The sequence below is a fragment of the Neodiprion pinetum genome, chromosome 2 (genome assembly GCF_021155775.2).
Source record: "Neodiprion pinetum isolate iyNeoPine1 chromosome 2, iyNeoPine1.2, whole genome shotgun sequence".
NCBI classification, from domain to species: domain Eukaryota; kingdom Metazoa; phylum Arthropoda; class Insecta; order Hymenoptera; family Diprionidae; genus Neodiprion; species Neodiprion pinetum.
Genome location: NC_060233.1, coordinates 16,469,364 through 16,484,735, shown reverse-complemented (window position 1 = coordinate 16,484,735; position 15,372 = coordinate 16,469,364). Strand labels below are relative to the sequence as shown.

The 15,372-nt window shown below is 35.5% G+C and overlaps 1 protein-coding gene and 2 long non-coding RNA genes across 10 annotated transcripts in view; 1 reads left to right on the top strand and 2 right to left on the bottom strand.

Annotated features, from left to right (window-relative positions):
- The window catches only part of LOC124212744 (uncharacterized), a 5,943-nt gene extending 4,072 nt beyond the window's left edge, over positions 1-1,871 (bottom strand). Inside the window, exon 1 of the long non-coding RNA XR_011176369.1 lies at positions 78-1,871. This is a non-coding gene — a long non-coding RNA (uncharacterized lncRNA). The remainder of the gene's footprint in view (positions 1-77) is intronic.
- On the top strand, positions 818-15,372 carry LOC124212740 (cytoplasmic dynein 2 light intermediate chain 1). Of its 6 annotated transcripts, XM_046613113.2 has the most exons (8): positions 818-1,418; positions 2,459-2,576; positions 3,644-3,745; positions 10,338-10,673; positions 10,793-10,950; positions 11,040-11,301; positions 13,444-13,575; positions 13,887-15,372. In XM_046613113.2, the coding sequence occupies exons 1-7, from the start codon at positions 1,408-1,410 to the stop codon at positions 13,513-13,515; spliced, it is 1,059 nt and encodes a 352-aa protein (XP_046469069.1). In that variant the 5' UTR covers positions 818-1,407; the 3' UTR covers positions 13,516-13,575; positions 13,887-15,372. The 6 variants fall into 6 exon arrangements, with proteins under 6 accessions (XP_046469069.1, XP_046469074.1, XP_046469070.1 ...); XM_046613118.2 differs by lacking the exons at positions 818-1,418; positions 2,459-2,576 and adding an exon at positions 2,010-2,409; XM_046613114.2 differs by lacking the exon at positions 818-1,418 and having other exon boundaries at positions 2,010-2,576; positions 11,040-11,289.
- Positions 2,947-5,502, bottom strand: LOC138190428 (uncharacterized). 3 transcript variants are annotated; one of them, XR_011176367.1, is made up of 3 exons: positions 5,197-5,502; positions 4,395-5,034; positions 2,947-3,731 (listed from the first exon to the last, which is right to left on the bottom strand). It is a non-coding gene; the product is annotated as an uncharacterized lncRNA (long non-coding RNA). The 3 variants fall into 3 exon arrangements; XR_011176366.1 differs by lacking the exon at positions 2,947-3,731 and having other exon boundaries at positions 3,926-4,511; positions 4,873-5,034; XR_011176365.1 differs by lacking the exon at positions 2,947-3,731 and having other exon boundaries at positions 3,926-5,034.

Sequence of the window (15,372 nt, the reverse complement as noted above, 5' to 3'; positions counted from 1 at the left end):
TACATAACCGATTAAGCGATATCGTTATTGATAGTATGATAAAAATACTAGAAGAATTATGCGTTACACTTACTTACACACGTAACGTTGGTGTAGACACTTAAAAAATGACTTTAAGAATATACATAATATATAGTAAACACATGTTCTGTAAGATACAAGCTTTTAATAATATTGCAATCATGTTGCCGTTGCTGTCGCCGCATTGTGACAAGCCATATGGAGTCTGTTCATTCACCGGAAGACAATTTTCTTCGTTATTTATTATTCAATAAACAATTGAGAAGCATTGACTCGTCGTGTTACCCTCAATAATTCAGGGCATTGATTGCAGCCATCCAACTATTTACATTTTCATGGCAATGCGACCGTATAGAGTTCGAATGTAATAACGTATTACATGTAAAACCTGTCGAAAGCTGCACTTGGCTGCATTTCCAAGGCCAATTCACCGTTTCACTACAGTGTCTTGGTATTGTTACTGCAACTTCTTCAATCTGATTATACACTATAAAAATAAATATAGCTTACAGTTATTATAAAAATATAAATAATTATTTCTTTCTCAAACATTGAAATTTTTGTCGGTGAGAGGTTAACCACCCTTGAAACCTGGTTTATGCCACTCGTGAGATCATCTGAAATCATTTCAGTTCTCTGAAATCTTCTGAAATCCCGTCAAATCATCTGCGATTACGCAAAATCTTGTGATAGCACCTAAAATTTGTAAAGTATCCGAAGTTCTTCGAATCCCAGAAATCATTTGAAATCTCTAAAGTCTTGTAATCCTTTGAAATCTTTGAAAACACTTGAAATATCTGAAATCCTTCGAAATCTTGTGAAATCCTGTGAAATTATCTGAAACCTCTTGAACTCCTCGAAATTCCTAAGATATTCAAAACTGCATTACATAAAATCTCCGAGATCCGGGAAGTCTTTTGAAATTACCTAATATCTTTGAAATCGCGTAAAATCCTTCGAAATCCTGTGACATTTAGCGAAATCATCTAAATTCCATGAAATCATTGAAATCACATAGAATGTCTCAATATTCTTAGGTCTATTGAAATTTTCTAGAATCTCATCGAAATCATCGGAAATTCTGTGAAATCTTTTAAAGTCCTTGGATACAATATGAGTGGTTGTTCCATCGACCACCTTTCGCTTGTTGGTTCTTTCCTCGTGGATTCCCAATGCCATGTTTCATTCAAATTGCTTATGCGATAGGCATGCATATAGTCATTATCGTATACAAAATGTCGCCGACATTGCGATGCTATGGCAACGCTTTTCGGGCAAACAAAAGCTCAACCTTCGAGCTCGTCGACGGATAGACGTGTCGGATGATTTACTTTCTACTTTTATCAGTATAAACAGTTACGGAATAATTTATCAGCATTTATCATCATGGACGCGACGTGAGTCTTGTAATTGTTACGTCGTATTGATTATTATCCTAAATGCAGTCCGTATATTTACCAATAAATGAGATTACGCGGGTTCTGTATAACTTGTTTTACTTATGAGATTGAAGTTCGTGTTATTACGTGAATTACAATACTTTGCAAGTTCAGATTACCTGAATATAAAGGTAATTGTACCCTTTGCGAGTCGAGATAATTTCTGACAAGTTTTCGTAATTCTAGTGTTATTGAAAATGAGAAAAATCAGTTTTATCTGTTTCCTAAAAATTTCTTTTTTCTCTCAGAAAATGATTCCAATGTTTCATGGTGCAATAACCTTTAAAAATACACAGAAATATCAGAATTCCAATTTTATCAGATCTTCAGTAAAACGAAACATGAGAATCCGATAGAATACATGAGTTCTGATCGAAAACTCGAAAATGTTTCTTGTGATCTGAATTTAAAATAATGCTGAATTTTGCTATAGTGTCCGAAAATATGATTTATTTCTTAGAACTTTCCAAAAAGCAATTATGAAGTTATACATTCATTTTATCACAGGGTTAATTTTTTTTTTTTTTTTCTTGGACCATCATCATTTACGATTTTTACACGAACTTCGAACCTTTCCGAAGAGATGGAAAATAGCGATATAATTCTTATAAACGACCTTCAACCTCGCGATTAAATTATTCTACGTCAGTTTCCAATTGAATGTATTAAGATCCCTGATGTAGGCGTGGTTAGGACAATATGGCGTCGGAAACTGCAATCAGCTGATCATTTTAAGCAAACATAGGAGATATGAAACCGCAGGAAGCATTGTGCAGTTTGTTGGACTTTCATTTACTGACGTTAAGTCAATGTAGAGTAAAACATGTGAGAAAAAACCACTTTCATCATTGAATATGACGCAATTAGTGTTGCATATTTACCGCCGCCAGATAGCGTAATTCTGAATTCTAGGACCATTATGCCAATATGACACTGCAGCAGCGTTAATGTAAGTTCACTCGTTATTACGCATGTTTTATGTCTTGTGTTTCGTTTAGAGAGGAAAGCATGAGAGAAATGGCACTCCGACTATCTTTAGAAGATGAAAATAAGCGGAAGACCGATCGTTCGATTACTCACGAACGATCTATTATCATTATAGGAAGCAAAGGAGTGGTAAGTGGTGGAAACAGCAACTTCAAGGTTAGACAAATACTCTCGCGCATGAATAGTCGGGCGAGTTGATATATAATATGAGATACAGTTTTATGGGTGAGTGATCAGACGCCGTGGCATTAGTCAGTAATCGCCTCGACTACCGCAAGAATTCCCATGGGGCGTAAAATATGAATGCGAATAAGATTTTGAGTCGAAGTGTATGATTCGCTCGATTTTTGTTGATCCAATTCTGACTATGTAGAAATTTGAATCCAAGATTAAAAAATAAATTGTACCTCAACTGGTTCACGAGTTATGAATTTTCCAAACATTAATTCATGTTTAAATTTGTGAAATCAACATAACTCTCAAAAAAAAAAAAAAAAAAATATAAACGTATTCTTTCTTGTCTTGAATCAATATCGTTTCTTTCTACCGATTTCAAATCAACTACCATTGTGATCATTATGTTTTTATTATTCTCTTTGTTTTAAAAATTTTTTACAGTTTACCTTTAACAAACAAGTTTGTCCCTACCAGGTACAAAATTCAGTTCGAGAAATTTTTGTTTAATTTACACACTGCGGCGATTAAGTTTTTTATGAAAAAATTAACAGTCGAAGCAGCAGTAGCCTGGCCTTAAAGCTGATCGACTCATACGGCTCCGTATATTCGTCTATCGATCGGTTTCAACGTCGAGCCCACAACCCTGGATACCATGGGTTCTAAGGGGGAAGGGAAAGCATGATGGGGTGCTTTTAAAAACGTTTGAAAAGGCACACCTTCATTGTTTCAAATCGATTATTCCACATTCATTGAGCAAGTACGGAGTGTAATTAAATTACACGACGTTATGTTAAATTCTTGCCGGAAATTTTCTTACAGACGATTAACAGAAGGAGAAATATGGGTGGCTCGAGAAAAGAGAAAAAATTACCTACAAGTTTTATTTTTACATATATATGATGTGTACTTGAATATTTTTAGTAGGAAATTGCTTATTAAGTCTGATCCAAACGCCCATGTTTTGATTGATGTTGTCAAGACGGTGTAATCGAAATTCCATAATGCGATAGTAATTTCAGGGAAAAACTACGATGGTTTACCGGTTTTTGGAAAAAGAAGAATCGCCCAAGGCAACCATTGCTATGGATTATTCGTTCGGACGAAAGGCTGGAAAAAGCTTAGTAAGCATTATAGATACGACAATAACCACAGCAATATAAAAATGCGTCCAAAATAATGATATGCATGCATTTTGTAACAAATATAAGATGCAAGTCATACTCAATATAATCAATTAATAGCCTCAAGCAACGATTTTCCGCAAGGGCTGGCATATCGTATCAGAATTTTTTCACAGCAAGTTACTCGTATTCCAAAGTAAAATTGAGAAAAATATGATAATCTTTTATTTTGATTAGAAATGTGGTTGTTATAAGGTGTAATGAACCACACCTCGTTGATCGCGACTCATTGAAATTTGCCATGAATTATCTATAATTATGTAAACATTACCAGTTTTTTATGTTCCTAAATTGAAATCACATTATCTCCCATCACAAAAGTTCAAATTTTGCGAAAGAAAGATCAAATCGGGTGTTCAAGAATTGCACAATAGTTACAAATGTATCTGAATATTGACAATTGCAAGCAAGTGGCACAACTTGATAATTAATCACTAAACTCCAAATTGGGTAGCAATTGTTGATTTCTATGCTACCAGAATTATAGCTGTGAAACGATTTGAAAGTTTGATGAGAGGTGTGGCACAAAGTTTGTTTCGAATAATGCCAGTTTTCGACTTTAATTGAACAAATATCGATTGAAACTTACCGCGTACAATAAATCCAAACATGCAGGATAGCAATAAATTTGTATGAAATCTCACGAATTGTTAAAATCTTACACGAACCGAAAACGTTTGGAGTTTTACTGCATGGTCTGCACCGTCTAAATCAACAATTCGAAAAAGAGAAATAAGCGTGTAAAAAATCCTCAGCAATTTTATTTGGCCTGGAGATAGTGAACACGAATAAAAGATTATTTCGGAAATGTAATAGAAATAATTGTGAGTAACTTAGAATAACACAATCTAAGATGCTGACAATCTAAGAAAAGGTTTCATAATCAGAACGTTTAGAATGATTGAACTCTGTTTTTTTTTCATTCGATTTCAACGTTTTTGGGCTTACTTTTTTCCCTTATTAAATCCCCATAAATTGTTTTAAAAAACTTTGATAAATCTTGTATTATAGCATAGTTATAGCGCGTAAATGTAATTACTGACGAACATTTGTTGTACCGTACTTACTTACACAACTGTATCTTTTATCGTGAAGGGTAAGAATTCTCGACCTCGTAGATAATATATTATTGAATCTTGGTGAGCGGTCATAGAAATGTAAAACGTATTTTCGTTAACGTTTCGGCCCGGATATGGGCCCTCCTCAGAACGATTAATTTTTTTATTTAACTGTCAAGGACAAAAAATTTTTTTATAATATAAAAAATATACAATAAGACATTAATTACTATAGACGTAAAACTATTGAAGCTATTCTCTATTGTAGGATAGTGGGTACATATTAAATATCTGTTATGGTTATAAAGTGATAAAACTTAAAGAGTAATTTACCTTTTATAGGAAGGAGGATTAAGATACAGTCAGAATCGTAAAATACAATTTGGCGAGCGCAGGTTCTTCAAACAAATGACAATAATCGTTGTCAGCTTCTCCAATTGTTAAAAGTATAGTTGTTAAAAATATGGAAGTAATTAATTAAAAAAACTATGTATCTTCACTGTCTATAAGTCAATGTATTAAAAAGTTTTAGAGAAAGGGTTTATAGTAGTTGAAATAGTTTAAAGCAATGTCCAAACGGTGGTACTGGTACCATTATGATCCTGTCCTCCATGTCCGAACAATTTTTGTTAAACCGTTTGAGTCAACTGGTAAACACCGACTGATGGAAGAATCAAATATGACCAAGAGTGAAGGTGAACAAGTATAAACAATTATAAAAACATGTGGCATGGGGACAACAAATTTATGTACTTAGTTAAGGTTAAACAATGTGTGCTGTGTGGGAGGTAATCAGCGGTTTGTAAATATTGCTAAGATGTTCAACGTCTTGTTTAAGATTAACGGAATTTGGGTGTCCTGCAATATTGCACATTTCTAGTAGTAACCGTTTATAATAATTGGGTTCTTCACAAAGGATGTTTGCATTGTCATAGTTGAAAGAATGTTCTTTTTTGATCACATGTTTAGTTAGAGCAGTATGTCGATCCTCATTATCTTGTACATTGCGTTGATGTTCTTTGAGTCTAGTGTCTAGATGGCGGCCAGTTTGACCAATATAAACTTGATGGCAATCGTTGCAGGGTATTTTGTAAACAACGTTGGATCGTTTGCCCATAGGGATCCCATCTTTTCCCGAATCAAAGACAAGTTGTAGGTCTTTTGAATTTTTTCCCACAAACTTGACATTGTATTTGGTAAATAACCTATTCAATGACTCAAAGAGACCCGATACATATGGGATGGGAATAAATGTAGTGGCTGGTCTATTGTTTTCGCTGCGGAAGCCGAGTCAATATTATTGTCTAGTAGGTCCTTGATATGGAAGCGTCTCTTATTTATATGTTTGTGTAAAAGGCCATGTGGATAGTCGTTCCATCTTAAAATATTATATATGAGTGACAAATTTTTTTCATGGAATTCTATATTTCATAGTTTGATGGCTCGGTCAACAAGATTAAAGATGGTACCTATCTTGTATGACATCGGGTGGTGAGAATTAAAATTCAAATATCTTTGAGACCAAGTTTTCTTGTGGAACCAATCTGTTTTGATTTTAGAGTTGTTATGTATCAGTAGTAAATCCAGGAAATTGATGGCATTATTATCTTCTATTTCGATGGTGAATTGTAATCGTGGATGATATTGGTTGAAAATATTCAGTGTGTAGTCTATTTTTTCTTTAAGGACTGCAGTTGAGATATCGTCAACATATCGGAAATAGAAGGGTAAATCAAAATTTAGATTGCTGATGCATGACCTTTTTAGGTCTTCCATCACCAGATCAGACAGGATTGGAGAGAGAGGGGATCCCATGGGCAACCCGAATTGTTGTGCGTATGTGTCGTTGTTAAATTTAAAGATTGCCGAATCAAAACAAATGTTTAAGGCTTTAACCAGTTCAGTAAGTGGGATTGGAATCTTTTTATCTAGAGAGGCCCAACGGTTTTTTACTGCGAGCATAGCGAGATCTATAGGTACATTAGTAAATAGAGATACCACATCTAGTGATATTAGAATATAATTATCTGGAATAATCAGTTTATTTATTTTTTCAACCAATGTAAAGCTATCTTTGACTCTGGAGGTAGGGGGGTGATATTTGTGGTGAGCCATGAACACTGTTTTAAAAACAACCCGAACATCATGTTTTTAAAAGCAGATAAAGGCAATACGTCAGTAGCCATGCACAGAACACTTACAATAACAAAATGCGACAACAGCTTTCGGACACTAACATCTATAGAATTGCTAGATACGACCTCTGCAATACCCTACAGACTAGGGTGAATAAACTCACCTTCAAATGGTTCAATTCCAAACTAATAAACAAAAGCATACACAGAAGCATCGCTACCTATAACAGTGTTCCCCCACGTGCATATGGGCTCCCTAAAATCCATAATGAAGGAAGCCCACTACGAATTATAGTTTCTTTTGTTAATAGCCCGACTTACGCATTATCTAACCTAATTAATTCATGGCTCACCACAAATATCACCCCCCCCTACCTCCAGAGTCAAAGATAGCTTTACATTGGTTGAAAAAATAAATAAACTGATTATTCCAGATAATTATATTCTAATATCACTAGATGTGGTATCTCTATTTACTAATGTACCTATAGATCTCGCTATGCTCGCAGTAAAAAACCGTTGGGCCTCTCTAGATAAAAAGATTCCAATCCCACTTACTGAACTGGTTAAAGCCTTAAACATTTGTTTTGATTCGGCAATCTTTAAATTTAACAACGACACATACGCACAACAATTCGGGTTGCCCATGGGATCCCCTCTCTCTCCAATCCTGTCTGATCTGGTGATGGAAGACCTAAAAAGGTCATGCATCAGCAATCTAAATTTTGATTTACCCTTCTATTTCCGATATGTTGACGATATCTCAACTGCAGTCCTTAAAGAAAAAATAGACTACACACTGAATATTTTCAACCAATATCATCCACGATTACAATTCACCATCGAAATAGAAGATAATAATGCCATCAATTTCCTGGATTTACTACTGATACATAACAACTCTAAAATCAAAACAGATTGGTTCCACAAGAAAACTTGGTCTCAAAGATATTTGAATTTTAATTCTCACCACCCGATGTCATACAAGATAGGTACCATCTTTAATCTTGTTGACCGAGCCATCAAACTATGAAATATAGAATTCCATGAAAAAAATTTGTCACTCATATATAATATTTTAAGATGGAACGACTATCCACATGGCCTTTTACACAAACATATAAATAAGAGACGCTTCCATATCAAGGACCTACTAGACAATAATATTGACTCTGCTTCCGCAGCGAAAACAATAGACCAGCCACTACATTTATTCCCATCCCATATGTATCGGGTCTCTTTGAGTCATTGAATAGGTTATTTACCAAATACAATGTCAAGTTTGTGGGAAAAAATTCAAAAGACCTACAACTTGTCTTTGATTCGGGAAAAGATGGGATCCCTATGGGCAAACGATCCAACGTTGTTTACAAAATACCCTGCAACGATTGCAATCAAGTTTATATTGGTCAAACTGGCCGCCATCTAGACACTAGACTCAAAGAACATCAACGCAATGTACAAGATAATGAGGATCGACATACTGCTCTAACTAAACATGTGATCAAAAAAGAACATTCTTTCAACTATGACAATGCAAACATCCTTTGTGAAGAACCCAATTATTATAAACGGTTACTACTAGAAATGTGCAATATTGCAGGACACCCAAATTCCGTTAATCTTAAACAAGACGTTGAACATCTTAGCAATATTTACAAACCGCTGATTACCTCCCACACAGCACACATTGTTTAACCTTAACTAAGTACATAAATTTGTTGTCCCCATGCCACATGTTTTTATAATTGTTTATACTTGTTCACCTTCACTCTTGGTCATATTTGATTCTCCCATCAGTCGGTGTTTACCAGTTGACTCAAACGGTTTAACAAAAATTGTTCGGACATGGAGGACAGGATCATAATGGTACCAGTACCACCGTTTGGACATTGCTTTAAACTATTTCAACTACTATAAACCCTTTCTCTAAAACTTTTTAATACATTGACTTATAGACAGTGAAGATACATAGTTTTTTTAATTAATTACTTCCATATTTTTAACAACTATACTTTTAACAATTGGAGAAGCTGACAACGATTATTGTCATTTGTTTGAAGAACCTGCGCTCGCCAAATTGTATTTTACGATTCTGACTGTATCTTAATCCTCCTTCCTATAAAAGGTAAATTACTCTTTAAGTTTCATCACTTTATAACCATAACAGATATTTAATATGTACCCACTATCCTACAATAGAGAATAGCTTCAATAGTTTTACGTCTATAGTAATTAATGTCTTATTGTATATTTTTTATATTATAAAAAAATTTTTTGTCCTTGACAGTTAAATAAAAAAATTAATCGTTCTGAGGAGGGCCCATATCCGGGCCGAAACGTTAACGAAAATACGTTTTACATTTCTATGACCGCTCACCAAGATTCAATAATATTGTATCTTTTATCCACTCGGAAGTTAAATATTAGCCAAACTTTTATCAGGTTATCTCTGGATATCTCTGTACTGAAGAAAATGAGCCCAAAAACAGGAATCGGATGAAAAATGCCAGAGTTTAATAATTTTAAACCTTCCCATTACATAACCTTTTCCCCACTTGTTACTATCTTAGTTTGTGTTTACCGAATCTACTCATACCTATTCAGTTTTGTTACACATTATACGGAAATTGTTTCATTCGTGTTAGTACTCGAGTAAAGTAGCAAGGAGAGATCCTGATAGGAATCCCTACGTCACCGACGCTCCCTCCAGTCTAAACACAAATCTTTATAGAACGTTCCAGGGTGGGGGATGTCCCCACTTTGACGGACTTTATCGATCATCGGATCGTTTTGTTGTCCACCGTTATTGATCGTCCGATAACTTCGTTGATCTACTTTATTGGCGATTCACCTTCCCTTACTCTTGTTTTAAACCTCATCGGGCAAAATCCCTCTACCTTGCACAATGATGTACGCATGTCACTAATGCAGTTCTGGGATTTTGTTCGATCAAAGTTGAAACTGTGGTAAGGCAGAGCGCAATTCTGAGGAATTTTGCCTGTTGAGCGTTAAAAAAGGGTAAAGCAGGGCAAAGCGCCCATCAGGTAGAGCACGGAATTATCGGACAATCGATAACGTAGGGTAACTAAACGATCCGGTGATCGATGAAGTCGGTCGGAGTGGGGACATCCCTCGCCCTCAAACGTTCTAGAAAAAGGTTTATGTCTTGGAAGTATGGGTAGTGTACCCTTGTTACTCTACGCGTGCTTAGGACTATTGGCACAAGTAATATTGCTTGAAATTTTTCAAACGCCTTTTTCTCTTCACCCAACTTGATTTGGACGGTCCAGGCTCCCTACATCCTTAACATTATGTATCCAGTGGTAATTATGGCAGGTTAAAGACGTGGTCCACGTTTGGGAGGTCGGTCCCCTGACGTCATCGCTCCTCTCAGCCGCAATGACCGGATCGGCATTGACCCATTCCCCGCATCATACCACGCTTTTGATGATGTTGGATCTCTCAAAGCCTGAGGAGCTTTGGGCGACGTTGGAAGAATGTCTGACCATTGCTCGAAGCGCAATGAGAATGAGTTTCGACGATAACACGATCAAAGCTCTCAGGGATTGCCGCAAAAGAGAAAATAACCCTAAGAACGAAACTTACGAAGGTGAAACCGAACCATTTCCTCTTAAGTTGTGCATCGTTGGCGGCAGATACGATGAATTCAAAGTGAGCTGCAAAATTGGATTCAAATTTTTTTACCTTGAAGAGATGAAACGTTCCGTTCTCAATTGAATCACATTTCTGAAAAACGGATCGTTTCAACTTTGAATAATTCTAAATTCCAGGAATTTAATTTGGATAGAAAACAACTAATCGGTCGGGCCCTTCGGGCAGCGGCCCACGGTTTGGGAGCAGGACTTCACTATCACTCCTGCAGAGACACGTCCCTCGTTAGAAGAGCAAAGGATATGCTGTCGCACTATGGTTTCGGATCTCAGTTGACGTGAGTTTTACGCTTTGGTCTGAAGGATGAAATCAATAAGTTGAATTAGTTATTGATCGCGTTTTTTTTTTCTTTGTGACAATTTTTAGAAAAGGCGTTTGTATCGATTATGAGAAACCGCTGTTGGTACCAGTTGGGCTTGATTCGTTCACGCAAATTGGACTCAATTTTGGACAGGGAAGAAATGCACATATTTTAGAATCCATAAAGCAGATGTACGTCACTCATATTCCCCAGACGACCAAGGAGAACGAGAACCCCCAAGACCTCGAGGATCCCGCGAATGACCCCAACTTCAGGGAACCGATAATCGACAGGCTTAGGGCCCAACGTGAAGAGGTAAAAAGAAAGGTCAGACCGACACAGAATGCAATTTTTTTTCAAAGTTTACAATATTTCAGACATTTTGTAGCAACGTCGTTAAGTAAGGGTTGAAGTATTACAAAAATTCAACTTTGCTTGGAATAAAGAGTTGCATGAATGTAACTATGCAAGGTTCCAAACGATTCAGATACATACGAAACTTGACGAGGTTTCAAATATTTCAGAAACTGCAAAAACGTAGCTTAGTAAAGTTTGAACAGTTCAGCAACATGGCAGAAACGTACTGATTTTACACGAATCGCAGAAACATTGCAGCATCGTAACTTTGCAAAAATTTAAATATTGCGGAAACTTGTCTTTGGAAAGTTCTCAATATTGCATCCAAAAATGCAACCTGACAAGGTCAAGTAATTTCGCAAGGCTTACGATGTTTCAGAAATAGTGTAAAAACGTAATTTACTGCAAATAATAAAATATCGCAGATACATTGTTCAATATTTTTGGTATATTGGAACACCCTCTTGCAATATTCTCATGTCCTTTATTATACATATATATAACGTATAGTGCTGCGTAATTTTTGCAACATGAATAATTCTACGCCAAACTGAACACGCTGAAAATATCACCATTTTTAATTTGCATGACATTTACTTCACTCATTGTACTAAGGGAAAAAATGCGTATTTGAAACCAAAACTCTAGTATCCATATTTTCGATTTTAGAAGAAAAGTTCAAATTTCATATTTGGCACACGCGCTCTTGTTTCTGCAGATATATCCTCAAATTTAATGAAGATAATTGAACAAACAGAGAAACATCAAATTAAAGTATTATGATTTTTTTCTTCCACCACCTGATCGTGAATTTCATTCATTAAATTTTTGGCCTTATTTTTAACCATCGACTGCTAATTTTTAAATTCTAAAAAATTGTCTTTCCACTTGATTACTGATTGTACATTAACTCACAAAAAGGAATTCTTGTATTGACTTCACCGATAGTTTGGAATAGATCTACTATGAAACTTTTTTGAAACAATTCCATGTTCTTGCCATATGATGGTTCGTATCCAAGCTAAAGGGTTCTTTTTCCTATTACCGTTCTGCAATATTATAAGTTATATTTCAAACTCTATTTCGTTTTGTTGACGTGGCATTCGCAAAACTAAAAACTTTCAGTCGATCGCATCCAATGGCATATTTTTGTCGGACATCATTCGGAATTACAGTTTCCTTTTTTTAGGCTCAATATTGTATGACACTAGTGCTGTGATATCTTATTTTAGATCTGATTACGTCGATAATAATGAAAAGCACCTCACCTATACAAATTATTGCTCCCAAAGTCTGTAATAAATAAAAATAACAACGACGGCCCAAAAACAGAAATTTTATTCGAAATTTTCCAGACAATGAATTTTCCGAATTTTACAATGAAAAAGTAATGCCCTGCCGTAAATCGAACAAATTCCATCATTATTAATGGAATACAAGAGTCAGCTGGCTCAGTCGATAAAAAAGAACTACAACGTGCTCTCAACGATAGATAGCGTTCTCCCATCGATGAGGCCGTCTCTGGTACTCAATGATATCATTAATTTCTACCTATTTCTGAAATGTAGATTTTTTCTGAACATTCTTACGTCATTGATTCAGAATTTAAAAATTAGCAGTCAATGGAAAAAAGTGTAGAGGTAACAGAATTCAACCAATAAAACTTACGGAAACATGGTTATAGAGGAAAATTATGTTATATCAGTTTGAAAAGTATATCATGCACTTGCCGATGCCTCTTTGTTCAATTACCTTCATTACTTTTGAAGATACAGCCACTATGGAACAAGTGCGCGCGTGCCGAATTAGAAATTTGCAATTATATTCTGAAATCAGTAATATGGATGTAAATCTTTTAGCGTCGAATACATATCTCTATTTTTCTACAGCAGAATAAATAAAAAATGTCAGGCCAATTAAAATTGTCGATCGGTATTTTACCTGCAAAGTGTTTGTTTCGATATCAATATGGAATTACTCGTGCGTTGTTGCAACTTCAATACAGAAAGCTATTGTAACAATATATCGTGCTATGGGGGAAAATTAAACAGTCTCGCAGAATGAGTGATAAATATACAGATCACATTGATAAATGGTCGATTTGTCCGGCAGGAAATCGGCATTCTGCTGCAAGAGATGCTGGAAGGCCGAGCCCTGAAGATTCCGATTCCCGAGCCAATGTAGAATTCTCCGAATCTTCCGAGATGATTGTTTTCCTCTCACCGTAAACTTCCAGTAACAAAGGTGATACAATTTAAAAATTGATTGACACAAACATGTGAAGTGATACTTGTGTAGTTGCGAAACTTGCCACCAGAGAGCAGAAGTGTCGCTATCGCAGCACACCGCTTTTGAAACACATTTGTCACGAACAGTGTCACATTAGAGTTCTCACGGCCAACTTAAACTTTGATTCTCATCATTCTATTGAGTGTCAATGATTTTTTTTGATATTAATAGTTTCCTTTAGAGACCGTAGATGGATGGACTCCCTTAAAATTTCGAAGGTTTGATTTTTCTTCTTTTTCTCGTACTGAAAATGACTGTTTTTTCAGTTGTGTCACCTTTGTCGCCAAGTTGCGAAATGATTGGATTGCATCGGGATAAAGCAGCCGCTTCGAGTCTACCGAATGAATAATGATGGACGATGGATGTCGCAGGGGTCAACTTGTGACATATTGTTATTTAATCGTGGTTCTGATATTATTGATGAGAGTCAGTGCACGATGGTCGGTCTTTCAGAAAACCAATTAATTCTCCTCACGCCTTCGTGCCTCTGAATTATAGCCGGGCACGTAGCGCATTTTAATTGAGAAGCTGTATCACACACAGCAGCATCGAGATATCTACATTGTATATATACGTCACGAACACACAAGTTTGCATGTGTGAAGTGTTTTTTCTTACGGTGCTGCAAAATCACGAATAAAAGTGCAACACACCAATTATTCGTTAATTATTCCTGCAGTCTGCGAATCTTTTTGTCCCCACTCTTGCTATGTGACTTCGTTATTCGATTTTCAAAACAGGTTTAAGTCAAGTCTGACGATAGGACGAAAAAACCTTGAAAATTTTCGTTAACAGTTTTCTTCGGATCCTTCTAAACGTTGGTATATACCAAAGACAAGGACAAATTCATCAGGAGCGATCTTTAAATCCGGTAACTCTCATGATTTGCTTCTGATGATCTATCATTTTCTTGTAAGTTATTTTTGTACAACAATGTATGAATTTCAAGAATTTTAATTATAACAAATTCATCTTTTGGCTTAACAGATAAATATGTGAGTCGATTTCTGTAACGTGTTCTCGAAACGTTTCGAAGATATCTTAGGTATCAAGTTTAAACACGCAACGAATGCTAGAGCATGTTCAAAATACAACTCAATTTCTCTGTTATCTGGCTATTTTTGTGAACGTATAATCAGGTGTGCAGTCCAGCAAAACCATCATTCGGACGAAAGAATGACGAAATAACGACCTAACAAGTACAGTTGCGATAAATCGAGTTGAATTAGATAAAAACGGTATTCCCTCAACATACAGAACCAATACGAAAGAATGAGAAAAACGAATTCAATTCAAAAGCGGTCAATTATTAACAACTCTTTCGACATAACCTAATTTCAGAAATGAAAAGAACTGTATCGTACGTCAACATTCAATTAGTCATAGCTGATGGTCTTACTATTAAGTGTACTTGAATTTCCAACAAATAGCTTGAGTTTTAATTATTAGTCAGCTCTTCATTTGTCAGAAGTAAAAAATAAATAATTAAAAATACTGTGAAATTAATACAGCCTGGATATAATTAAGTTATATTCTATAGTTGTAATATAAGTTATTTCGTAATATATTATGATGTTATTGATGAGTTGATGATCATTGAAATTGGTCGAATATACATGCCTTATTTAACGGTATACACTGTCGAAAATTTCTGTATTTCTGTATTTCCTTCACTGTATTGGAAGTTTTATTCGGATACGGAATAGTGAATCCACCGTACATTTACCGTTTATTCAATTTACAAATACAATA

Bases quoted from the DNA above. Each gene is read 5' to 3' on its own strand.
- LOC124212740 (XM_046613112.2), top strand. From the start codon at position 2,439: ATGTCTTGTGTTTCGTTTAGAGAGGAAAGCATGAGAGAAATGGCACTC. The intron at 2,577-3,643 runs GTAAGTGGTGGA...TAGTAATTTCAG, and splicing joins TTATAGGAAGCAAAGGAGTG to GGAAAAACTACGATGGTTTA. The intron at 11,302-13,443 runs GTCAGACCGACA...TTTGTCCGGCAG, and splicing joins GTGAAGAGGTAAAAAGAAAG to GAAATCGGCATTCTGCTGCA.